At 38.6% G+C, this 27,913-nt stretch overlaps 1 protein-coding gene across 1 annotated transcript; it reads right to left on the reverse strand.

The window, feature by feature from the left end:
- Nucleotides 1-479: 479 nt before the first annotated feature.
- AASS (aminoadipate-semialdehyde synthase) lies at nt 480-27,913 on the reverse strand. Its single transcript, XM_079303059.1, has 24 exons — nt 27,783-27,913; nt 25,837-26,057; nt 24,616-24,792; nt 23,882-23,966; nt 23,094-23,161; nt 22,833-22,979; nt 21,773-21,851; nt 21,559-21,686; nt 21,253-21,401; nt 19,964-20,086; nt 19,704-19,815; nt 19,135-19,194; nt 18,974-19,041; nt 15,260-15,381; nt 12,944-13,073; nt 11,988-12,098; nt 10,612-10,720; nt 10,100-10,240; nt 8,066-8,233; nt 5,871-5,966; nt 4,168-4,283; nt 3,899-3,987; nt 3,417-3,593; nt 480-2,975 (listed from the first exon to the last, which is right to left on the reverse strand). Exons 2-24 carry the CDS (start codon nt 26,047-26,049, stop codon nt 2,857-2,859), a joined length of 2,787 nt encoding a protein of 928 aa, XP_079159185.1. The 5' UTR covers nt 26,050-26,057; nt 27,783-27,913; the 3' UTR covers nt 480-2,856.

The raw sequence follows: 27,913 nt of genomic DNA on the forward strand, positions 1-27,913 counted from the left end.
GATGTGAGCAAAGAGTTTAAGAGCCTTTCAGCGCAGGCAGTGAGAGCAGAAGCCATGTGTTCAGATGAGCAAGGTCCTCAAGCTGAGACAGGCTGTGAGACACCAAGGTTCCATGCCTTCCTGGGGCACAGGGAGATATCACACATCTACTGCTCTGTAGCTTACTACTTCAGTAATTGTCCTTGTGCCCAAGAACAAAACGTGCTGGAAAAAAAAATCTGAGATTATAGCTGAAAAATATCTAGATACAGATATACATATATCTATATGTATGTATATAAATATATAGGTGGGCATGTTTAAACAATCCTTGAAGAGTCTTCTCCTGTGAGTCTAGCAAGAAGTATGCAGAGGTATTCAATGCACATAGAAAAGTCCATGTGTAGGCATCCTTTCAATACAACTATTGATGTGAAAAGCAAAATCTCATTCAGGTACATCTTTTTATTAGACTGTAAAGATGACATGACAACAAAACAGAGGATTTCAGATTTATTTTTCAGCAATCTCATATATAAGATACAATTATCTTTCCAGTAATATGCAAAAGGAACTGAGAAGTATAATCTCCATACAAAAAGATAAGCACAAAATTCATTTAAATCTAAACATAGAAAACAAAATGCAGCATTGCACTGGGAATTAGAAATATATTCCAATATAAAATGTTTCAAAAATAGTATCATTATTTCTTGATGAAAACACTGCAGTGCTCATTCTTTACTGCTCCAAAAATATTAAGATACTTATAAAAATGCTGATTTTCATCCCAAACTGCATTTCCAAGGCAGAAAAGCAAGTACAGTGCATGCATATATACAGAGGAATAACTCTATGGTTGTGTATTTGTTGGCTAAGGGAGGGAACAGAGAATTCTCAAGTAAAATCCTGGTCCTATCAAGCACTGCACTGGAAAGTACCAGCAGATACAAGTATAACTGTAACCCTTAGTTGTAGACCATTAATATACCTGGAGAAGGAGGAGACAGCAGAGAGCAGAACATTCATTGCAGGCTCCATCCTTACCCCAGCTGCATCCTTACCCCAGACAAGACCAACAGTGAGGTAAATGGGAAGCAAAACAACTTTTTGGAGACAGGGTATTATGTGATATATGCATAGAATTGTAACAGAATCCAAACTTGAGATTATATTACAAAAGCATTGATTTACTATAAAAAGTAATTCTCTTTCACAGTAACACTTTGCCCTTCATTCTCCCTTTTCCCTTTGGCTCCTTTCACCTAACTCTTTAGCAATTTCTACTTCATTGCATCTGCACAAAGAAAATCCAAATCCTGAGTAGCAAAACCTGCAGATCAAAACTTGAATTGTTGTTATGGCTGCTTTTCCTACCATGCAAAACAATACCTGGAATTCCAGCCTCTTGGAACTGTGATTACAGCACTGGTTCTCAGGAAGGAAAAGGCTGTGCGTTTATCAGCAAAGTGCATTTGTGAGCAAAGCTGAAAGCAGACAGCTTCCTGCATAAGTTCAGCTTTAGAAAAGGAAAGCTCTAGGCAGATGCACAGGTACCAGTGCAAATACAATCTGCCCACAGAATTACACCTCACAGATCTTACTGGTGAAGTCTAAGCCATGCTTGGACTTGCAAGGTGGTATAGAAATCCCTAAGCAAAAGCCAGAGAAGCAGCTCTGAAATGGAAGGAGGTAATTGGTGCTATGTTACAGAGAAACAACACTTGGGCTAAAATTCAGTTCTGGACTGATGTGGCTAAACTGCAGCTGGAGCAGGGCTGACACATCAGCACAGCACTCAGCAGCAAATGAGGGTACACTGCCAAACTCCATCAGTCTAAAGTGGCACTGTAGTGAGTAGCAGGCACCCAAATGAAGGCTTCAAAACCATGACAGCAAAAGGACAGAAGATAACTCAAAAAGTGGCAATTTAAACCTCTAAAACTAGTGCATCTCAAAGCTGCATGTACTACACAAGGTATTCCCTTTGTAACAGTACTTAACATGGATGAGGCATGCAGTGTCAGTGGCAAAAGTAAACACATCCTCTAGAGCATCTTCTAAGCACTGTGAATTTCAGATTGCCCTTCCTAGCTGCAGAGCTAAATGTTAATGTGCTCTCTCCACAGCACAAGGCAACACGTAACAGTAGGTATTTCAATATATTGCAACCAGCTTCCACTCTGTAACAAGAAAGGATATGGGGGAAGCTTGCCTTAAATTTCATCCCTTCTCCAATTAATTTAAATTTACATTCATTATAAAGTGATTAAAAATATTAAGATCTAGGTTTCAAATATTTAAGAACTGAACATTTTCAAGATTCAACAGGATCTTATTTGCTAGTAGTGCAGAATTTCTAAACTTTTTTTTGCATATTTCTATTGTGAAAACATTAATGAATACTGCTAAAGTGAAAGCAATAACCAGACTTAAAATTTAAGTATCATGTTCATCTTCATTTTCCTGAAAAATTATTTTTACCACACGAACAGTCAAACTTCATCAATGGAGTTCATTACCCAGATTTTTCCAGCACAAAATAACCCATTGATAGATCTTTCATTCAACTTAAATTTGTCGCAATAATAACCTATATACTTAAACTCTAATAACAAAAAAACACCCTTCTGATATATATTTGAAAATATATAAGGAAAGATCTGATTGATGCTGAAACATGATGAAAGCTTAACAATTTTAAGAGGAAAATATCACAATCTGTGAATATCTACAGTTTCTACATCAAGGCTGGTGGCAGGTTTTATGGAGGCAATATTTGTGTATGAAATGGCAGGTGCTGCCTTTAGCTGGTCCAAACTGGGAGGGGGGGAACCAAAACAAAAGGCCAAGCCTGATTAAAGCCAGTGCTTTCAGTTACTGTTTGATAACGCTGCGAGTGCTGTACATAATGCCTTCTGCCCGAACACGTTCAAGTACTGGCCCGTAAACACTCTTTGTCAAAGGTATGACCATGCCTTTGGCAGTTATTTCACCTGAAATAAAGGCATTAATAAACAGTGTTAGTGCTCTGCTGGGTATATTTGAAAAGGCTTTGGTAGCTGCACAGTGGTTTTGTAGGCAAGGTGGGGGTTGCTGTGCTGAACAGAACCAGACTGAGGTGCAGGGAAATGCTGAGTCATTCAGACCCCTGGCATAATCAATTATGATTTATCATGCTCAAAGATCTCTATGCTAGTGTAACACTTAATATTAAATGATTTTAAAATCTTTGTGGATTAAACAGTAAATTAGGAGTTGTTCACTGAACATCCAAACATGCAGATTAAAAATTCCTGTAAAGAAGACCTGAAGAATCTGACAAATTTTTAAAAATACACATAAATATACTTAAGAAACACTATATATTTACTTTCCACAGGCAAGAAGATACAGATTGTTGAAATATTGTTACTGAAGTTGGAATAGCCACTTACCATCTAGAACCATTTTAGCAGCAATAGCTGCGGGGTATCCTACTGTTTTAGCCATTGCAGAATATCCTTTGTTATCCCCATAGACAACCAGATCAATAAACTTGTCTTCCAAATGGCCAGAAGGATGCCTGAGACCTATTTCACTTCTCATAACAATCATATCTCTCTCTCCAGTGCCTAAGAGAAAATCACACAAACTATTCATTACTTGTATTACAGCCACATCAAGATGAGGTTCCTGAAGAGCCAGGCACTAAACATATCAGGCACTTGACTGAAGGCAAGGACTGTTAAGGAGGACAGAATACTAAGATCAAACATGGAAAGAAAAGGATAATTTGGGGACATAGAGAACATCACAGTACATTTAAAAACCTACCATAAAGGTTTATTAATGAAGGTGAGCAAACTAATTAAATTAAGGCTTAAAAAAGATACTGCCTTGTTCCATTTAAATCCATGAAAAAGAATTTCTCACATACCAAAGGGTAGCTTCATCTCCATGTGCTTTGCAAGAGCCCCTACAATGGAATCTGCTGCCGGAACCAGTTCATCTCCCAATAAACCTAACCTGGCAGGAAAAATGAGCAAGTCTTACATCATTGCCTATCAGCAGCTCCATCTCAGTTTTTAAATTTCCAGTTGTTCAGCATGCCAGTTTAACAGTTTCAGCATGAACCAAAATGGCTAGAATTGCAAACATTTCTTTTTTTTTATTTTTAAACTTCCAAAAATCATTGGAACATTTTACCATTCCACTGCTTCCAGCTGATTTTTGTCCTTCTCCAGTTTGCTAAATACAGCTTCTTTAAGCACATGGTGCTCAGCAGGTGACTTAATTCCAACCAGTTTGCACATGAGCTCTTTCTGTTTGAAAACAAAAAAGGTTCATGAAGGCCTGACCTCATCTGTTCCCACTCCATCTGAATCAAGGTTTTGAGAACCAAACTGCTCCACTAAGATCAGTAAAACTCCAAGACTTCTGAGAAGACAGCTTATGTCTGGGAAAGTGAGAAAGTTTAAGAATTTTAATCACAGCAGGTGAAAATAGGGATTATCTTTCCCTAAAAAGACTTTGTACTCCACCCCTCAGCTTCCTTCCCCTACAATTTAGTTTTATCCCTTCCTCTGGCAGCAAAGAAAGAACATAGAAACCTGCATAAACAAGGAATACTAGGAGAATATTAGGATGAAAGAGTAGCCAGCTGGAGACTGACAGAGTGAAAACTTAGAGATGGGATATCTTTCAGTTGGTCTAGAAATGCCCCTTTCAAAAGGAAGGAAACAGACCAATAAGATGAACAAGGCTCTGGCAATCCTGTGAGTATTACCAAATTTCTCATTATACTTGTGCATATCTGAAGGCCATTTTGTGCCACCTAAATGCTAATTATTACTTGCTTCATTCACAGCAAAGTGGACAATAGAAAGAACTATGAGCACAGTATGAAATAAGCAAGAACTTCAGAGTCTACAAAGCTCATGTTAGTCTGCTTCCCTGGCAAAGGGAAAGTACCAAGATGTAAAAACGTCAATAAAAAAATGTTTGCAGTGAAAATAATGAGTTTATAGCTATTTTAACAGATTGCATAAACACTGAATACTTATTCATTGGCTAGAAGAACTGGAAATTCCAGTCATCTTTACAAAGAAAATTTAAAAATATCAACTCTAAAATTGAAAGTAGACAAAAAAACCCCTCAATAATAAAAAAAGGTAATTCCCATTTGGCCACCCAAAGACTCCTGGAGTTTGCTCATCTTCCCAATACTATATGTTCATCAGAGACAAGCAAGACTGTGGCCTCTTCATCTTCTGCTTTCTTGGTTCTGAGAACACTCAAGACATTCTTCAGCTCTCTTCACCCCATACTGAAACACGAAATTCCCTGTTTGTCCACAGAGACAACAAAAATGTTGACTGTCAAATGTAGAAGCAGCACATCAGTTATGTCTTGGCTTGGAGATGAAGACGAGGCACCCAAAATCAAGACAGAAAAGCAGCATAATAGACAACCAATAAAAATGCTTGTACAGAATTTCAATAGAAAAAAAGCCATAATACACTCCTTTATGCACAGTCTCTTACTTCTTGATGCCCTAAAAAATACTTTTACACTGAAGATCATGAACCAGTAACAATATGGACACTGCAAACTCAGAGCACTGAGGACTAGACTGTAACTAACAAAAATGTAAGACAATTCATAAAAATACAGCCATGGCTTTGTCTAGCTGAGGCCTGAAAGCCTCCAATGTCAGACACTCCAGGAGCTATCAGGGAACCTATTCCAGCATCTTATTACATTCCTGCTGAAGAAAGTCTTCCTAATTTCCAGGAAAAAAAAAAATCAAAGATCGGGATGAAATACAGGATTCTTATTGCTAAGTACACCCAAGTCTAGCAATAAGAAAACCATCAATAAAAGAGAGGAAAGAAGGCAGAGTAACTCACCCAGGTTAGAGGTGGTGAACTCGAGTTTAGCAAAGGATAAGGATCTGGGTTAATTAATCCCAGTTTTACAAAGCCCCCCATAGTTCTGGAGAATCCCTGAAATAAAAGAATAACACCATTAAACATATTAATTGCTTGAAAGTGAGGTATTTCTCCTTGGTTTAAATGTAGTGATAGACATAACCATGGCAGTTAAGTATTATTCCCTTGGGAAGTCAGCCACAATAACGTGATGCCAGTGAGGTTACTGCCACAGAGCAGGGTCTTCTCCAGCCCCTCTCCACCCCTTCCCCACTTTTTAATATCTTTTTTAATGGCTTATTCTATCATCAATACTTTCATGGTTGCTGAGATCAAAGGGCTCAGCTGGCCAGCACTAGTTGAAATCCCAGACCATCACTACAGCTGGCCCATATAAAAACTACTGAATACACAGAGCACAAAGCAGAACTCTGCTCACCCAGTTTCACACCACTGGGATTGTGTGGACATCACATAGGCTGCTTTTAAAGGTAAGAATCCTGTATGCTTATTTCTCATCTTCCATTCTACTACTAGAATAGAATGGTTAGAATGGTTTGGAAGGAACTGCAAAGGTTGCATTAGGATGCACAATAAAAGAAGTCTCAACTGATTTCTGCTTACTGTTGTTTGTATCCCATTAACATTCCCACGCAGCTGCTGGATACCTGAGGGCACTTACATGCAAGTGACTAGAAACATTAAAAAAGCAGAATGAAGGAAATAAAGCACCTGAAAGAAAACTAATTAAATTAGAAGTCACTTCCACCAAGCATTAAGGTTATCAGCTCAGATGGCCTTGCAGTGAGATCCTTCTGTGTGACACCTCTTTTTAAACTGACTCCATTAGCTATCTAAACTTTTCTAAAAGGCACTTTTAGGAGATGACTGTCTCCTCAGTAAGCAGATTGGTTTCTGCTCTGCAGCACAGCAGCACATGCAAAGGGCCAACAGTAGCTTCAGTCCTGCTCAGCACTCTGTGCTGGCATGTCAGTACCATGCAGGCAGAGGTATGGCAAACCCTTCCTCACAACCCCACCTACATCACCCCAGCACAAAGCTGGCCCTGCTGTGGGGGTTAAAGGGCACTAGCCACAGAAACAGCATCCTTGCAGCACACTGACAATCACTTGGCATGTCACCCTGACATTTTTGCAGTTCCTTGTGCTCGCACATACAAAAGAAGAAAGTTTTTCCAGGCACCAAATGGTAGAATAGATATTGTCATATTAGGATTCTATTGTGAGACAGATGCCTCCCACTTTTTTACATTCTGAAAAAGAGATTGTATCTAGATTGACAAAAAGAGAGCTATTGCAATTTATAACCCTTTTCCCCCATACTGGCCTTCCATCTTCTTCCATGCCTTTATCCAAGCAAGAATCCCTCCCAGAAATACAGAAAAAAATCCTGTTGTATTGCAACAGAAGAATTAAGACAAAAAGGACATACACCTTCCTCAGGCTATGGACAAATAACAATAAGTTAAACCCTGGCATAAACTTTAATAGACATAAAAGGACATCCATAAAAGCTTTTTCAAATCTTCAATATGGTTTTAGGTTTATCTGTTCTTAATGTATATTGACAGAAAAAAGTAATTAAAAGTCTGAAATAAAAAAAAATATTGTGTTTTGATTCTGCTTTGAATATCTAACAAATGAAAGGAAAAGACTCATTAGTTAGAAGCAAAACACATTTATCTCTTAACATTTTGTTTAGCTGACCAAAATTATAAAGCTTCTCAAATTTAATATTTTAGCTACTTAAAGAAAAAAACTTTCTCAGACTGATAAAAAAATCATAGTTTTCTGTAAGATTTTTACATTACGTTTTTCATGGAAATATAAGAAAACAGAATTATTTAATTTTTTTAAATCTTCTATTAATCTGACAGAAGATACAGATCCAGAATAAAAAGAGGAAACAGACTATGCAGGACAACTGACCAACTGTCTAAAACAAATTTAACTATTTTTCCATTTTGCAATAAATACCAGTTAAATACAGCATGTAAAACTACATTAAAAAATTAGATAACTGCTTTCAGTTGTCTCTCAGCTGGGATAATGGGGAGCTCATAAGTAGCAAGTGCAGGCCGATAAAAGGTTTTCATATATACAACATTCATCTCTTGAGGAAAACAATAATTGTTAATAACACCAACAACTTACTTTGTATCTTAAGGTGCCTCTCAGTAAAGTGCGAGCTGTCTGAATACCGTATGGTTCAGCATATTTTGTACTGTCTCTGTTAGGAAAACCTTCAAGGTTTAATCCTGGGAAAAAATCCATTGGAGTTACAGAATCCAGTAATGCTCCTCCAGGTGGAATATTGACAATCTAAAGTTTGTGAAAGAACAGCAAATATTATTTTGGTGCAGTCGTATTCAACTTACTTTAGAACAGAAAAGATAAAGTATGCTCAAAAACAGGAAAAACTTGTTCCAAGTGCAAACAAAGGCCCAATCTAAGTAAAGCAGTTGGTCAAGCCATTTAATCATATCTGGTGCAGGAAGAGCATGCAATGTGTCAGCCATTACTAATTAAAAAGGCTAAAACAAGCCATGTTCTCACACACACAATTAATTCCTGCTCCACTTGTATTAAAAGAGCAGGTTCCCATTTCATTTTACATTAATGTCATTTTGGAGCATGTCCCCAACTGCACCAGTGTGATGGGAGGTTCTACCCATGAGTTCCCTGCTTTTTGGTCAAAGAATTTATAGTTTTGTTTAAATTTTGTTTAGCGTTTTTTAAATGGGTGAGAAGGCAAACATAAACAGAATTATGGATGTTTGTTCCTTTTTTTCTTTTAAGGATTAAAATAAATCAAGTGATACCACATGGATATAAAATTACTGTCCATGTCTACCTTGACTTGAAGCTACAAAGCACCATGGAAGGAAAAAAAAAAATGGGTGACTAGTTCTCTTACCACTCCCAACCACAGCCTTGAACCCTGTTTCCTTCAAGCAGGTAAAGCCCAGATCTGCTATGCAGCATCAATACAAACTCATTTTCTGACTTCTGAGCAAAGGAGCAAGGTTTACTTTTAGAAGAAATACTAAAGTAGTGAAGCCTGCAGCAATGCCAAAAGATCTTGTGTTTGCCAGGCAAGACAGGTGTGTGAAAGAATCCTACACAATGGTCAAAGACAAGTATTTAGTGGCAAAGAGGAAAAATTGTAGAATTTATTGACAAGCTTATCTAGTGCTCTCATAATGACACATTCATATGCATGATCTAATGTTTCCTAGCAATGGTTGAACCAGATCAGAATTAAATTAGAAATATTTTAACATTTTTCAAGAACCCTTTTCATCTGAAACTTATACTTCATTGCTTTTTAAACAATGATCCAATGTACAACCCCTGAATTTCTCCTTTCTTACTTCCATAAGAACAGTAGAGCACCAAAATGTCATAAAACATAAAAGATTACATTTCAAAAGATTTCTAAGTTTTGCAGATCAAAGAGTTTCAGGCAATTAGCTAAACTTTACAGTGGTTATACAAGGCTGTCACCTTGACAATTGCAGGAACTACTCTGAGTAAGTGACAGTGGAAATAGAGCTGGAAAACAGAAATGTGATAATGGCTTGCAATATCTTTGCACAAATCAATTACAATGTTTACATAAAACAGAAGCAGTGACATTTGTGAGGTTAAGTCTAATGATTCCTGCACAAACAGCAAAACAGAGCTTCTATAAAATAGACCAAAAAGCATTTCACAAAACCCACTCAGCGGGTTATTGGTATTACACATTACACCAAAAGAAAAAGGAATCAAGAGTTCTACCATGCATTGTGAAAGTACAAAATGAAGATATGAACAGAACCAGATAGAAAAGCACTCTCACCTTTGTTTCACAGGGCCAAAGACAGGGCAATTAAGTAGCAGAAGCAATACCCAACAGGAATGGAAGTTGAACCCAGAAAAATCAACTCCAATCCAGTGCTTTAGTCCTTAGAACAACTTCCTTCCTGGCAATCAGTTTCCACATAGTAAGTAAGAATAAAGCTGGCAGCAGCTAGGTATCATCATGCTCCAAACACAGGACTAAGTGATGTATACAACTGGCTTAGGCAACTGACTACCACCAGCTTGAAAGTAAACACAGCATCTTACAAGTCCCAACTCCTTCCTTAGCCAAATACCACAGTTTTTGTCTGGTTTTAAATGAAAATTTTCCCGTTACTTCACCTCTCCATCTTTTAAATATGTAGCAGACTGCACTGTATTCAGCAACACTCCTTGTGGACTCCAGCTGAACTTGTACCTCAGAGGGTTGTCAGAGTGCTCTGGAGCTGGTAGGCCACCGCAGAAAGAAGTGTACGATATAACCTGTCAGATTTACCCACAGGAAAGAAACAGAGAAGACACATAAGGATGCATAGAGATCTACCCTGCAGAATCCCCATCAGTTCTTAACATTTCTGTTTGTGCCATCCCCCAAATCAGAAGGATCTACAGTGGGGAGGGGAAAACTGCAGGCACTGCCTGTAAAGGAGGGGAATACAATGGGGCAAGGCCATCTTAGCTGATGGTCTTTCCAAGTCAATTAGTAGCTATGAAATCCAAAGCATTAGAAAAACTTAAAACTTCCAGAGTCTGTTACACATCAGTGACATGCTCAAAACCTGCATGGTGTTAAGAGAGCAATTTTCTTTACTAATATAATCTTGGCAGAGCTAAGCACTACCCGCTAACCTTACCGTGGCTCCAACTTCTTTCGCCTTGTCAATACATTCCATCGCCAACATGTGATCAAGACCAGGATCCAAGCCCATTTCACTGACAACTGTAATACCAGCAGCTTCTACACTAAAAATAACAGAAATACAGAGCCATCAGGATATTCACTATTACTGGCCTTTTATTCTGTAAATTTGTCCAATCTGCACAATGAACCCTCCTCAACATAGTAAATTCTGGGCTCTGTGTGCACTTTGTGAGAACAAACAAAAGCAGTTATTAAACCCTGAAAAGTGACAACCATCTAAGAGCCTTCTAACCTTTGTTTCTCTTACTTCTCTGTACCTAGTCCTGGTGGAAAAAGCAATTTCTACCAGCTACTCCATATCCCACAATCTCCTGCTATAATGCAGGAAGGTAGTAATGCAGAGGGCAGCACAGAACTAGCCATAATTGTCCTTAAGATATAATACAAGAGAGAGTAAAAGGCTTGCTTTCCAAAATGACAAGTATTTGTTTTGGTTTTTTTTCCTAAAGCTGCCTACAGTCCCAGAGGAGTTCACTAATCACCACAAACTAAGGATTTATTTTCAAAATCAGTTTGTCTTTTGACAAATGAGAAGTACCCTTTCTAATTTTTTTTCCTGAGAGCATGCTATATTCTCAATAACAATAGTAGGAGAGGCCGCTAAATATCCCTCACTTTCTGCAACACTGATTCTCTACTAGTCTAGTTTTTTCTGTTTTATCTTTTGTAAAGACACAGCATGTACAATTCTTCACTTGAATGCACTTCAGATTTCCCAGTACTGTGACTCAGAGGAGCACCTAGATGAAGCTCCACACACAACACAACTTCCAAGCAGATAGTAAATAGGACAACAGAAACACTATAATAGTTAGAGTAGTCATCAGTTTGAAAATTATACAGTGGCCATATCCAAAAGAAGAGCATGAAGGAGAAGATTACAGTAGGTACAGTAAGCCAAGAATGACTTTTTATTGAGGGAAGGCAAAAGATGACAAACAAACTTGTTGGTAGAATATGACAGCACAGCTACTCAGCTTGAGTATCAGCCTAGCTCAAACATCTTAATAGGTGTGAGAGAAGAGGAAAAGGCAAATGAAATCGGATGATGCAGGCAGAAAAACACATTCAATTATTTAGAGCATTAGTCTAACTAGGTCTCACTAGTATGAGTATGCACTCGTTGTTCCACTCTGCAACATGCACCTTTGGGAAAGTTACTTGGTCCTCCATCACAGAAAGAGAAGCAGAAAAGAATTCAGAAAGCAGGAATTCACAATAAGTGTTGCAGGTGTAACAGACTGCAAAATATTCAGATAACATACTAAAGAAGGAAGCAACACCAGGGAGATGCTACTTCACTCCTACCTCTCCTGAAGTTCTTTCATGGCTGGTGTTAAATAGCTGGCTGTTACCATGTTCACTTTGTTGTCAATACATTTCTTAGCAACAAAAGGATGTGCTGAATAAGGCAGCAAACTACAAAAGAAGGAGAATCATGCAACACCAAAATTCCACCAGTTACTTATCCTGTCACTGGAAAGACACTCAAATGTTTTTTTAAAGCCTACAAAAGAGCTCAAGTAATTGTTCAAAAAACCAGTCATACCTGCCTTGCCCTGAGCAAGTGAAATGAAAGTGAAACACTATCTGGACAACATTGCTGTATGCACTCAACAGGGCACTGAACAATGGGGGAGTCATTCTTGAGACAGCATCTTCTGTCACACTTCTCTGTAAACCACAAACCACTGACCTCTTTCCAAAGATATCTTCTAAACAAGCATGCTGCAGGTTTAGAAGATGCAAAATTGTCCTTGAATAAGCTTGCATTACAAAGATTTTGGTGAACTACTTTGTGAAAAGCACATTCTACATGGAACATAAGTAACATTCATGACATCCGTGGCAAAAGAAACAAAACAGACTATGAAGTTCCTTCCATGTATCAATATCTAAAATTACTTCTTTCTTAATGGGATATTCAGAAGAAATTACCAAGATGTCAGAATTTTGCCTCCTCTTATGAATGTGAAAATTTGATCCCAGGTACACAAAAGCTTGTAGATACCACTGGCCCTTCACATTAACAAGGGAGCCCACCTAACTGGTGAACACTTCTGAAGAAGTCAAAATCCCTTTTAAAGTTCTGATGCTCCCCTACATGAGAAGGCAGCAGCTAGTTACAACTAATTATATACACAAATATGACCTCACATCTTGGCCATTAAAATAAAGTTTGTGTTGATTCAGGTCAATCAGCAAGGAGAAAGAAACAGCATGACTTAGGGTTGAGCCTATTACGTTTTACACAGAAATCTGACCTGATCACAAGGTCGTGTTTTTTCACCAAAGAGGACAGCTGTTCCTCATGCATAAGGACATCCATATGAACTGGAGTAACATTTCTGTACTTCTTTGTCAATTGTTCAAGTTGCTCCTTCATGACAGATACTGTTTTAAAAGTAAAACAATAAACTGTTACCTAGAGATGAAGCTAAGTCCAAAGCACACCCATGTATAATTGTTCCATATTTCTCAGAGAAACAGTGTTCCTTCACTAATAGTTGAAGAAAAATCAAGCATTTAATAAACAAACGTGTTCAGAAAAACTTACTTGATCCCCCATCCCACATGTTTAAAAATAAATATTTCTAAACTCTTTCAATAGACTTTAGCAGAATTCCTATTTGCAGTCAAGAACATCTTAATAGCTTAAAGCAAAAACCACTTAATATCAATCACCATTTTTAACATGACAAAGATAGAAACATTAAGCTTTAGCTTATGTCTAGTGTGAGTAAAAGGTTCAAACTGACTACTTTTAATATCTATGCATGACTTAGTCCTCCCAATCCTAAATACTGTACCATAACTAAATGGGATAATCCCCAGTCTCTGCCTGCCTTCACTTAATCACCATTATCAAGAAAGCAGAACTGAAACAGATCCACAATAATACCACCAGTATTTGCCACCTCTGACTGGTTCCCCATCCCAGCTCACCATGCTGCCAGCACAAACCAGAGAGAGCAAAAAAGGAGTGGCCAAAGAAGACAGCACTTGGGGCACAGGCTTCTGGGAAATTAAAAGGCATCAGTACTCACCATTGTAAGGAAAGCAGAACTGAAAAAGAGAACCACAGTAACACAACCAGCATTTGCTACATCTGACTAACTTCCTTTCCCAGCTCACCATGCTGCCAGCACAAACCAGAGAGCACAGGCAGGAAAAGAAACAATCAAAGAAGACAGGCAGGCAGAACACAATCTTATGGAGAATTAAAAACATCTGTGCCACAAAGTTAGGGCCTTATTTCTTTATGGCCTTTTCACAGTAAGTGGGAAATAAACATTACCAGAAGGTGATTCTCTATACCTTACAAATCAAATTGTGCTGAGGGAAAAGAGCTAGGCAAAATCATCTACAAACTCAAAGTAAAAAAAGTTGATTACATGAAGATTTCCCAATTAAAGTTTTCATCATCTGGATTTAAAGTGATGTAGCCTAAAAGTAGGAAACCAAACATGGCACTTTCATGTGCATTTTGTGTTTTCTGCAACTACTTGCCTGCTGTCAAATATTAAGCAAGTAATACCTTTGTGTCTCTTTCCTTCCATGCTATTTGTGTCTGTGTGCTGTAGAAACTGCATGCTTTTAAGCTACCCAGATAAGAGGCTCTGTTTGTTCAGTGCCTGGCAAAACAGATCTTCCAGTTCACCTGGTTTCCCTTCCTGCTACTGCACTGAAGGGAGTAGATGCAACCTCTGCAGCAACAAGGGGATGGGCACTGCACATTGCTATAATCCTTCCCTCTTCACCACCTCAGGCAGTGCTCATAACAAGGGTGCAGCTTTTCTAGATTTCCCCTCTTTTTCCTAGCAAATCTTTTCCCAGGGCTTAAAAGTACTATGGTTATGAACATGAAGTGTAGCAAAAGCAGCCAAGTATGAAAGTAACATGAAGGAAAAAAAATATTCAAAGCAGTAACAACATCAACAACAATAAAACTGTAAGTTTTAAGGGAAAGCACTTCCCAGCAAAAGTAGCTTTCAAGCAATAAGGCAAGAGAGCCTGAGTTTTAAATCTGGAGCCCCAGAATCAGGGTAAAGTCATCATTAAGGGTACAGAAAATTATTACAGAGATGCCCAGCCTGAAATAAGCTACAGATAAAACCAAAACAGAGGAATAAACAAGTAGGCATTTGGTGCTCTGGGAAAGTCTGAAGTTCTACCACCATGACACTCGTTATAAGAAAAGCAGATACTTCACTTATACAGATGTTTATAAAAACCTTTTCATATTCTTGTTGTGTGAGGCTGAAAACACAGCCAAACACCAACAAAGTGACTGACTATCTACAAAACTAATCCCAAGCCCAAAGAAGGTTAGAAGAAAAAATACTTTCCCTACAGGAAAACATGCAAACAGTTAATTTTTAACATGGATATGTTATTTTCAAATCAATTATATAAATTCAAAATGCTCACAAAGCTACAAAATCCTTTTCTGCTGTGCATAATAACAAAGATTTTCCTTATTTCTTCTCAGAACCACATCAATTTACTGTTTACAAGAAGAGTTCTGCCACAGGCTTCAGTAAGAAATAGTACTGAAATGAAAACAAATTCTTACATACCAACTGTGATGTCAATGTTGGAATCTCTAGTGAGATATTCAAGCACAGGGCCAGAAACATATCCAGATCCAAGCAATAAAACCCTCTTCTCAAAATTCATCTTCAGTGACTGAGCCTGTTCCCTAGAAAGTATTGCAGGCAAAATTAAAAATTACACAGAAGAAAACTGTAATCTGCCAAGGTTAACAAAAGAAGTATCTTTTAGTAAGTCTGCAAACCAAGAGCTCTGTTCAGATCAAGAGTTAAGTTCCTAGCTATCTGATCCAGGACTATCTAGTACTGCTTCCATTCTTTTGCTGCATAACTTCTAGCTTTTTTCCTCTAGCATAAACATGATCAAATCCATCAACATTCCCACTGCTCCTCCAATTTCTTCATCAAAACTGTCCTCAGTTGTATTTTTCCCCATGGACAAATTACTGTAACCTGAGAACCTGAGAGCCACCAATGTCATGTCAGGCTGTCAGAAAGGGACTCCAGGCTCTGCCTTGCTCCCTTTACATCACAGGTAACTATTAAAGGACACAAAATTATGCTGGTGAAAGTGTATTTTGTGTAAATTGTACTAGATTCATATTAGTCAATCACAGGAACGTGACAATTAATAAAAGTCAAATAAAGTTAATGCCCAACTAAGAAATCATCATTGCAGACAAGGACTCAGATTTGAAAACCATCACAGTGTTTCAACATAACTGCTACGACTCTCATAAATAAATTTAAATAGATCTGTTGACTTTCAGTATAAAATGTATTCACATCAGATTTTGCATTTCTGTCAATCAGAATAATGCTCTCAGCAGTTGTTTAAATATGCTCTCAAAAATGCATAAATCAACACATTTTGGTTCTTTATAATTAAATTCATCCTTTTAGCTTAAATTTGTATTAAGTTGTAAAATCAGGACTGTGAAACTGTCTATGATTACATAGATGAAAATTATTTAGCAAAAGAAAAAATTCTTAAAGCACTCCTTATTTGTGAAGAAAGCTGTTCACTACCCTACTGTTTAATCTAATTAACAGATGTTGAGGTTTGGCTTTTCTTATCTCATACCTTGAAAATAAATTTCAATAAATAGGTAGGACTTTCAAAGATACAGTCTCACAGGAATCTTGATAAGCATATAAGCAAGATCCTCAGTTTCCCCTTTGTCCACTTAAGTTTGCATCAGCATTGCAGATTATGCCTCAGAAAGAATCCTGACCTTCAGCTGATGTCCACTCTGCTGAAATCTGTTGACCTTAGAAGACTAACCACATGTCTACTAAATAATATTTGGCTCAGATGTTTGTGAGGCTTCTCTTTCAAGTCAGTATGTTGGTTGTGTTTTTTCAAAAACAGCTGTAACAATGGCAGATGTAGAAGCTTGCCAGAGCAACACCTAATAGCAAGACAAACAGAGCACTATTGCCCAACCTAAAGCATGGCAGGGAGTATCTGAGTACATTTAGGGGCACAAGGCTTCAAACAATACCACTGAAAGACTACTCTCAGTGAAGAGAGTTAATACCAAATACATCTATATCCTATGTCTGAAGCACATTCCAGCCTACTATATCAGTACTGTAAAGCTTTAATTACTCTCCAAAATTTCAGATGTTCCATCCTCCTTTCCTCCTATTTCAGAGCCTGTTTAAAAAGCCATTTTTTCAAATAATTACATCTGAATGGTATATATATCAATGTATCAACTCTCTAAATTATTACTGTAGATTACTGTAAATTTTGACTTTTATGAAAGTTTTACAGATTTGATTTTTAAAAAAAAGTTAAAACATTATTTAATACATTCACAGAAAGTCTCCTAAGCCCATCCTAAGCCCATTTCCTCCTCCTATCAGAACATCTTCCACAGCTGTACCCTTATGGGTAGAGGAAGAATAGAAATCCTCTCCATATTTCAGGGAACAAAGGTAGTAAGTAGCTTGGAGTGTTGATGAAGGAGAAATTCCTATATGAAAGCAAGCTGGATTTTGCAAACCAACTTGTGATATTTACAGAAACTTTTCCAGTGTCTAGAATGAAGTCACACTTGAATCAAACATAGCATGTTTATTCCAGTACAGGCAAAAACACAAGCTGCCAAATGACTCATCAAGTATGGGAACAGAATCAACACAGCTCCAGATTATGCCTATTCTCTATAAATGAGTTTAAATAATTCAGCTACAAATAACATCTACATTGTTAATGTAATGTGCCTTTGCAACTGTGTGTGAGAAACCAGTAGGAATTAAGAAGCAAGTAAGGGTGCAAAGATGTAGGTGAGTTTGGTAAATCTAATGGCACTCAAGACAGTTCAGCTCATGCAGTCTGACTGTCCTATGTCTGAAATGGTCACAGACTTGAAGGAGTATTAGCAATTAGTGAACTGGACATAGCATAATACTTTCCCAGAGTGGAAATAAGCCACATCATTCCTACAAGGTCTGACAAGAGCATATCTCTATTTAAACCATCACACCCTAAGCAGTAAACCCCTTACTTCATTTGCATCACCTCTGAAGTTTGCAAAATGAAAGAGCTTCTTTTCTGACAGCTAAGTGAAAAACACCAATGAACAAATTAACATCATATGCAGGACATGGATCAGCAGAAATATTAAAAATCTTCCCATAAAAACACTCTTGGAAATGAATCTCCAGATTCTCATGGTAGTTCACACAAGACCATGCAAGTGATTATGGAGAAAGCTAACGAAATATCTGATCATGGCACTGTGTGAGGAATAAAAAAATTCTTATTGAGATAGCCTCTTGAGGGACTGTATCAAAGAGCACAGAACAAAAATCCCTATAAGCTGAAGCCTCTAAGAAGCAAATAGCACATTACTTAGTGTGGAAAATTCACATATAGTTAACTATGCACAAGTTCATAACCAGAAGCCCCAAAGTTCCCAAAGGAAATTGAGAAGCAAAGGTTTGAGATGCAGAAGTCAACACACACTGCTTTTAGTGCATAATGCATGCAGTACTTATGACTAGACCAATTGAAAGTTGTACAAGAATTACAGTGTAGCTGTCACTGACCATGAACATAAACCACTTACTGTGAAATTAACATTTTTCATATGTAAATTATAGACGTTTGTTAATAGTAAGGGGGCAAGGGGAATGGAAGGGATGTGCAGGTTATTTATACTTTTGATATCTTAATTCACTCTAGGCTGTCACTGGCACATAACTGCTGTGACAGGGTGTAGATGAAGTGGTGGGTGAAGCTGTAGGTACATGAATATAACAAAGAGTCTGAGAGTCTCAGAGTCCCCTCAATACATCCAGTCACAGAACACAGCACAGCACTTGAGCCATACAAGAAGTAACCAGACTCAAGGAATATTTGAGAGCCTTTTGCTTTCAGCAATTCCTTTCAAATTACTTTATGTTACATCCATTTCAAAAGGGCAAGGAGTAACAGAGTGATACTAGCATGTGGCTGTTTCTGCCTCTGGTGAAACAGTTTTCATAGTGCAAGAAAGAGAAAAAATGACCATTTTCTCAACTTCAATACAAGTTACTAACATGTGTTAATGATTTAGGCAATGTGCATGAAGAAAGAGAGAGATGATCAACCTAGAAGACATTTATATAGTGCAATATAGATGTATTCCACCAAGACACGAGAATAAATGAATGTAAAAGGGGAGACGGAATGCAGACAGGGTGGATTTTGAAATCCTGAATCAAATAAACTTTAAGAGCCTACATTACCTGCTCTCTCTCAGTTTCTGGATGTATTGATACTTAGGTGTCAGTGAGCCATTGGATGCAATCACTGCCTGGAAACACATGAAATAGATTTTGAGGGCTTTATGTGTCTGTATGTTTCAAAGCAGAGGAAGACAAGAGGAGTGCCAAATTGCAAAACTTACATCTCGAACAACAGGTGAGTAATTCTGCTTTTCAAGAGGTTCTGATCCTTCTGATAATAGCTGCGGAGATATGTTATTTCAAATCAGGTCTCAACTATTTCTTCAAGTAAAACATTAAGATTTTAATTTAAATATATGCAATAATACCAATACCTTGTACATTTAAAATACTTCTGGCTGCAATCAGATTTTTAGGAAAATACAGGAATTCAAACAGCAGTCTGACTGTGAGGGATTATGGAGTGCCCAAGAAAATCAGATGCTTACATCTGTGCAGGGTCCAGAAGCAATGAACTACCTGCCAGAGCCTGTTTTCTGCCCACATAAAGGATTCTTGACAAATCCCTAAGACATCCAGGTCACTCATGTCTCATTCATATGTTTCTTTTTCAAAGGATTGCCTCAAGACTTCAAAAGCTTTTTCTCTTTTTTTTTTTTTTTTGAAGTATAAAGTCAGTTATGTTCTACAGCAGATTCCTTTTGAATGTATAGAGGAGACCAGAAAAGCAAGAAAGGAGCAGACCAAATTCTGAGCCTTTTACCTTCTTGTCAGGTACATAAGATCTTACCATCTCTTCAATATAAGGGAAAAGCATATCCCCAAAGTACTCTGTTGCCTCTATAGGAAGCTGAGCTGGCAGATTGTCAATGGAACACATCAGAATCCCTGAGCCTTCAACACTGAAAGAGAAAACAGCTTTTCTAAATAACTTCTTAGTATCTGAAAGGTATCACCTTTCATAAGTGTTATAAACCCATTATTTTTTCAATATAATGTTTCACTCTACAAGCTACAATAGAAAACAATGAAAGGTAAGGGCTCTCCCACCTGTCATGAGTAATATGCTGGTCAGCATCATACATGCAAAATGGGTTGTCAATTGTTGTACACTCAGTCATAAATTCTATGGATCCTCCAGTATCTGCTGAAATGTCACAAATGGCCAGAAGTCTAAAGCAATTAAAAAAAGACACATTACAAAGAAATATATATATATGTATGTATGTATGCATTAATATATATATAAATAGTCACAAGTGAACAGGAAATAAAAGAAATGTGAGAAGATCTATGGGCCTTGTAGCGTTTTTCATCTCAACCAATTTAGATATCAACAAAACACAAACAGTATCCAGAGATATAATGGAAATTTGGCCCCATTGTAGTCCTCAGGTTTGCATTCATATCAATAGTATCCATTTTCATGGAAAGACTGGCAGAATCCCCCATTCACCCATGATCTTTTCTCTCTATGCCATGTGCTGTTAACTACTCCCATTCATTTTCTATCTACCAATTTTCTATCTACCCTCAAGCTGTGCCTGCACAGTCCTGCATAAAACTACCCATCCTAAAGGGAAGCCTAAAGAAGTGGCTGCCTCCTACCAGTTCACAGATAGCAGGTGCAGCATTCATTACCCTAATGCACAACCTCTGGCTCCACTGAATGTTAACTCTTCAGCTCTTTGTCATGTGAGAGAAAGGAAGGCGTCAAGAGCGGGTAGAGAAGAGACAAAGATCCTCACCAGGACATATTTTTGTGTCCTCCCCAAATCTATGATAGGGCTATTAGAGTAAGGGTAGCTCCCACCTCCACTGAAAGGAGACCGACCCTTGATTTGCACCTCACATTCCATTCTTAAAACTATTCAGGCTTATGAAGCATTTCTACCACCTGCTGCAGAAATAAGAGGTGCTAAAGAACAGTTACTGAACTTGTACAAGCCAAATGACAGTGTAGAAAGAACTTTCCCTAAAACTCTACTCAGGCATAAAAACTTCTACCAATAGTGGTGCAGCAGGTACATTCCCAAATATCACTCTTTTGTTTGTATTGGATTCTGTAGAATTCTGAAGATCATTGGCAGAACAACCTCTGCAGAAAGACAGCTGATACCTGCTAACCATTCTACTGTGATGTTTCAAAAACTCCAAACCATGAAAACAAGACTGCAAAGCACAAAAGAACGAGCCAAATCAATAGCAAAGTGTAAAACATGCAAAAGGAGCAATGTAAAATAAACAGAATCATTTGCTAGATACTGTGGTGAAACTGCCTAACATTACAAGTTAATTATCATGCTGCAAAATTGTTACATGTGAAATGAGTGTCTTACCTGTGTGGCAATTCAGGACAGCCATCCATTGCACCAGCAGCAGATTTAACTGGCACCAGCAGCTTCTGAGTGTCCTGCCGACTCAGCAAGCGAGGAGTATTTTGTTCCCAGTATATGCCATTAATTAAACAAGTTGTGTAGGGTGCAATCTGCAAAGAAAGTTACAGATGCCTGATGCTTTCACCTAGTACTTTAAGAAGCTGAAAGCACCTGGTCTAGCATTTTAAGTTAATGCTCTCTCAAAAGTGTAGCAAGTACAAACATTCTGTGGAAAACCTTTCAGGAAAGAACAGAAGAGATGCTCACATCAATGTGAAAGCGAGAAATGTAATTTTCTGGATGTTTATCATAGTCTGCTGGATCATATTGTCCATCACGCTTCCTTACAAGATGATGGTGACGACTTAATACTGTTCCATAGACTTTCCTGAGATCTGAAGTTACAAAAAAGGATTTTTTAATTAGCTCTTATAATCAGACAAAAAGGGCTTCAGTGTTTTTAACCACAGTCACTGCTTACCTCCAGATCTGGAAACTTCCTTTAACTCATGAGGTTCCACAAACTCACATGGGAGAGCACTGAACATTTCTTGAGCACCCTGAAATCATGAAGTCGGATTTAGAATAAGTAGACCATAAATGTAATGTAACACTGCTCATTTGGTGTTTGGAAAAAAATATAAAATGCCACATACAATTTGACAGCCCTGCCAGAGAACATCTCCAGAGATGTATACACTGTTTCACACATACCCCTGCTTACCCAAAACTAAGCTGCCTGGCCATTGTGTGCAAGGAATTTACATCATTTCCCCCTACTGCAGAATGCCTAAACTACAATCCAATGCCTGTTTTTTATTTCTAATGGCTGAGCTGGGAGGCCTCAACTCAGCCACAAGAGGGTTTTTCTGCCACTCTGAGGAGCAGTTTTTCTTTAGGAAAGATTCCTGAAACCACTCCTCCCCAACCAGGCTGTTTTAAAGGCCAGGAACTACAAAAATACTTCCTCAATGAGCTGTGGTCACAACCAAAAGATTTTCAGACATACCATCTTTTTGGCTAGAAAGAACATATTTATGCAGGCAGTGATTTCACTTTATAGCCGGAGCCTTATTAACTGATCTTTGTGCCAAAATCAGAGCTAAGTCTTTTCCCTATGTCACAGAAAATAGCCCTGAAATCAAGCACTTGTAAGCTAAGTCAATGATATCAAGACATAAAAATTCAGCCGGTGTTGGAAAAAAAAAATTATTTTCCCCAAACTTTAATGGAGTGACTCATTTACCTTGTGAGCAGAGACAACAATGGGGAGAGAGGGGGATAGAAATAATGCAGGTTGGAAAAGAAACAGCAATGTTAATCCATGTTGATTGATAAGAACTTAGCATGTCAGCCTGGTTAGGCATGATCTCATATTAAACATTTTAGTTTATGGTACTTAAAAATTGTTACTGTCAAAGGAAAATGTGAAGTCAAAGCAAACAAAATGAACCCATCAACTCATTTAACCTGACAGAAATCAAATACGAAGAATTCCTATTAACAATTATATAGCATTTAATCTTGAGGACAATTCTTACCTTAGAAACATTACCAGTGCCCGTGAACACAAATGTTAAGGGCCCCACTGACTTTGGCATCAGTCCCAGTGAAATTTCATACCCAGCATCCCGTACTGCCTGTACAGCCTGACTGCTATTCCTGTAGTTATGTGCCATCCCAATGTGCTGAAACCAAAGGCACAGAACCATCAAGATATTTTCCATATTCAAGTACAAATAATTAGCAGATGCCAATAATGTTATTGAGCTAAAGAAAAATACATACACACATACTCTTACCATGAAGGGAGTATGATGACCCAGAGCTAAAAATCGTAAACCCAATCCATGTAGAATGTTGATCATTCCTGTTGTTTAAAAAAGAAAATTGGACCATCAGTCTTAATTACAAATATGCACAGTTAGAAACTGCAGACTGACTGAAGCCTCATATCATCCCAGATATTTTTCCTATGTTTTTATATTAATACTTTACTTCTAAAGAAAGTCTACACAAAACCAGAGAAGGAGAAATTTAAAGCAATCTGAGACCTTAAACTTGTTCCTGACCCATTATGCATTAGGCACCATTTAATATCCTTTTATGAGGTGTATCCACATCACCGGATTCCAAACAAGGAAATAAAAGAGTCTCCTGAAGAAACAGTGTTGAAGTTCAGTAGAAAGAAATGAGAACCATGCCACACAAAAATCAGATTAAATGCATAACAGTGACAAACAGATGTTGTTCAAGCTCTTCGGATTGATAGCAGCCTTTTTTTTTTATCAAAAGCCTAATCAGTTGATCTCTTGATATTTAGTCTGCTCCAGAGAGTTCAATGGACAAAGAGGACTTCAAGACAATGGCATAAAATATTAGATTAGTCAGAAATCCACATGACTATCTGACATGTCATCTTATGAAAGTAGGAGGCACAAACCAGAATGGAAAAAGGCTGTTAAAAAAGCAAGATTTTAAAATGCAGCTAAAAACACATGGCAAGCATCAACTTTCAGGAAGCACAGACAACCAGAAGTATTACAGGAAGTCACTTGATGCAAGCCTGCCTTTACTTTATACACTATACCTGCTACACCAGCCCACTTTCCAAAGGCCACAACTCGCATTCCTTTATGATCAACCATTTTTTCATAGTCAAACAGTCGAATTTCCTGAAAATACACAGCAAACTGAGTATTAAAATTTTCAGTGAATGCAGTCTGTGGCACATTGCTCTTGCAGGAACTACCTTTTCACATGCCTTTGTCATTCTTTGTGATAGAGTCTGATGGCTAATATAGGAAAGGTAAATATATCATAACAAGACTTAAGTATAAAAATAAAAACATAACAGTTGCACTGAACTCTTGTTTGAAAGAGTCTCTGCATTGCCCATGCCCTCTTTGCACAGAGCTCCCCAATGTGCCACTCCAGCTGCTGCCCATTCACATCTTCTGCCAAGAGGCTCCTCATTTCTGCATGAATTGGCTGCCTTCCTCTGAAATGGCCAATATGCACTCCAGCTTAGTAACTTTCCAACAGCTCTTCGTGCTCAGCGAGAAAGAGCCTCTCTTGAGCACATCATGCTCACAACTTATCTGCATTATGCACATGAAGAGAGTAACACTGCAAACACAAGGTCCTTTGAGCAAGAAATACCCAGTTTCAGGAAAGGATACTGAAAACTCCTTGTTAGCCATCTACAAGTACATGAGATGGAAGTAAACATACCAGGCAGCAAGCTTTTGATCACACTTAAGCATTAAGTCCAGTGTCCACCCCATGTTAACTGACAATGATCTTCAATATGACATAATTTACCTGTCTTAAAATCTCATCCAAAAGGGGCATGTTTGCCTCTTGGGCTTTAATAGTGTGTGAGAAGAAGGCATAGTTCTTTTTAGGGATTAATTTGTCCTCTGGAGGTCTCTTCACACCTATTATCAGAGAAGCCTCAGAAATATCTTCTTGAATAATGGCACCTGCTTTGACGTACTCCTATGAAAGAGAAAAATCAAAGAAAACTTTTCTGTGTTTTTTCTTATTCAGACCTGAGGACATTAGCAACTAGAACAGAGAAAAAATAAATGATTCTACCAAGCAGAAACAAGTTATTGCATGTGATACATTCACAAAAATTTTTGATAAAGAGGTGTCAAGTATCAAATAGAATTCCCATGCTATTATCCTATTATATGAGGCCAAATTATAATTACATGTTCGTAAAGTACTTGATCTTAAATTTACAGACTACAGAAAAGATATTTTACTAAATTTAAAGTAACCTTTACCTAAAGTAACCTGTAGTATTGCAATAATGAGCACTCCTTTGTATAGTGTTCACATACTTGAAAATAAGTTTAGAGAAATATGAAAAATTCAAAAATATGAAGACTGAGGATATGTGATTTTATAAAATTGTATAAGCTCAAGTCCAAGCTGAAGAGCAATTTCTAAGGAAATGTGTTTACATAGTATGATCTGTGCTTTGATGAAAAAAGCACCATGGCTTAATTAAAAGGTGGCACTTCTGTTTCAAGTTTCATCTGTTTTCTCAGTTATCTTACAACAGAGTATTACTGCTGCTACAAAAACTGTAAAAGCTCTCAACATTAAAGAAAAAAACCTCCTCATTTCACATGAGTAATAGGATTGAAGCAAGAGTGGAAGTCCCAGATTCCTCTTTCTTGTTCTTTTAAAAAATCCAGGGTTTTTTTAGAGTTCTTGCCTTCTCACAAACAGAAGACGTAAACACCAATGTTAAAGGAATTCCCAAGCTTCTACTTCAAGAGAACCTAGGACTTTTATGGAGAGTGATGAGACAAAATCAATAAAAACAACTCCAAAAACCCACCACGGTGCCAATATTACATTAAAGGCTAAACAAGCCAATCCTTTTCCTTTCTGTTAGCACGACTCCTCATTTAGCAACAAAATTTACATTTCTGGAGGCTTGATATGTTTTCTCATGAATAGTGTTTGTATATTACTTTTCCTTTACAGTGGTTAATGTTGCTTGTATCTCTTGAAATGGGACCTTACCTTTTCATGGATGGCTCTCCGGTTTGATGGCTGCACCAGGACCTTGTATCCCATCTTTGTCAACTCCTTAACATGCTTTGGTGCTAAAGGAGCTCTTCTTTCCCAGGCATTGACATCTTCCCTCCTGATTGCCAGCACAGATTTATGGTGATGCCAGCACTTAGTGTGGTGGAACACACACCTACCATTTGTGTGACTAAAGGCTCGGAGCATGGTAAAGCCTGATGGCAGCAAAGACAAAGTAATAAAACAATATAGGTACATTTACAATTCAGACATTGTCTGTGCAAAAAGTTCTGGTCTCCTTTAGCATCTGCTGTAAAACACAAATCAGATACTTCATACTCTAGTTACACCCTGCTTTTGTGAGACATGAATTCAATTCCAGTGAATTTTGTTGCATCTCGGTCTGATGAGGTGTCCTTAGAGACAAATTTCCAATTTTAATAGTTTTGATTACTAAAGGAAGGCTTTTAATGTGTTATATGCAGCTAATTTTTAACTACAAGGCTTAAAAAGAAATCTGGAAACTTGTATTTTCCAATTATATTCATTTGCCACCATAAACCATGCAAAGACCATCAAAACTTGCATCAATTACAGTCAGAAGTAACAAACACACAGAAAGAAAGCAGAACACAGGCTGTATGGCAGGCAGTTGACCGAAAAAGCAGAATTTTTACATAACTAATGCTTAAACATGCCAAAAATGATAGACAAGGTCAAGACCTTAACTACTAAGTAGCTGTCAGCATATGAGTGACCAGGTTTTCATCCTAATATGAATTTTCTGCAAAAACAGAAAAGCTTCACTAGAACAGATTCCCACTGCAGAGGAAAACCCCTTTATTTTCTATCTCATCCTCTTCACCCCCAGTGAAGCCTACATGCTACTGCTTATTTCTGCAGGGACACTGCCAGGTCCAGCATCAAGTATCCAGGAGCCTCAGGCCTTCAGATACTTGTGCAATTAAAAGATGTGAATCTCAGAGATAGGATTCAAAAATGTGAACTTCATTTTCCACACAATTTTAACTGATAACACGTAAATCTCTCCACCTGAATCACTTGGAAAATCCTGTTTGTCCTCATGCCTCAAACTTGTAAAATCTCTATACACCTAAAGACTTCAGGGGTCCTGTTTAAACAGAGGGACCAGCACACAAAGGATGGACTGAAGGAAGGATCACAGTCATCTAACAAGAGCTGCAAGTGTGGTATTCCTACCATGCTACCATGTTTGTCCACCAGCAGAGGTTACTGTACTGAAGTTAGAGGCATTTTGTGACACTTCAGCACGCTTAAGAGGGTTCTCAAAGAGCACAGTGATCCCTCTCAAAAAAAACAAGAAGCCATGTCACTATCTCTGCACACTAAAACATAAAGATGAGAGCAGTTTGTACTAAAACACTGCACCTCATACCCCAACCTGCAGTGAAGTAAATTTCCCTCCCACAGAGGATTTGCAGAGGGAGAGAAGCGACGCCTGCCAGCGGTAGTGCCCTGCCCCGCACCGGGAGCGAACAGCCGGGTGACCTCTGGCAGGCCGGCAGTTCGTCTGCATGCCTCCCTGTGTGTGCTCAGGCTCAGCCACAGCGATATCCATATCCCCTTGTAAAAGTGAAACTAACGTCAGCATTCCAAGCCTGCAGCTGGGAACCCTCCCCGGCCTCCCCCTCACGTCGAGTGACCGCGGGGCCGCACGGCGCCGGGAGCGGGCTGCACACCTCGAACATCGCCGGGGCTGAGGCAGCGCCCAGCAGCACAGCGAGGGGCCTCCCGCCAGCAGGGGCGACGCGCGGGAGGGGAAAATCCCTGGAGAGCGCAGGGAAAGGCACAGGGGCGGCGGCGGGCAGGGGAGAAGCGGTGTGAGCAGGCGGCGGGAGGGCGCAGGGCAGCGGGCAGCGCCCGCTAGCACCCGGAGCGCCGGGCAGCTCCGTACCTACCTCGGGCAGCGGGGCAGCGCAGGCACGGCCGTGCGGCCCCGGCCCCTCCTCCGGCCGATGTCCGGCGGCGCCGCCGCCCCGCGCCGCAGCCAACCGCGAGCCGGCCGCGGGAGACACCCCCCGGCCTGGGA

The sequence above is a fragment of the Erithacus rubecula genome, assembly GCF_903797595.1.
Source record: "Erithacus rubecula genome assembly, chromosome: 4".
Lineage (NCBI taxonomy): Eukaryota > Metazoa > Chordata > Aves > Passeriformes > Muscicapidae > Erithacus > Erithacus rubecula.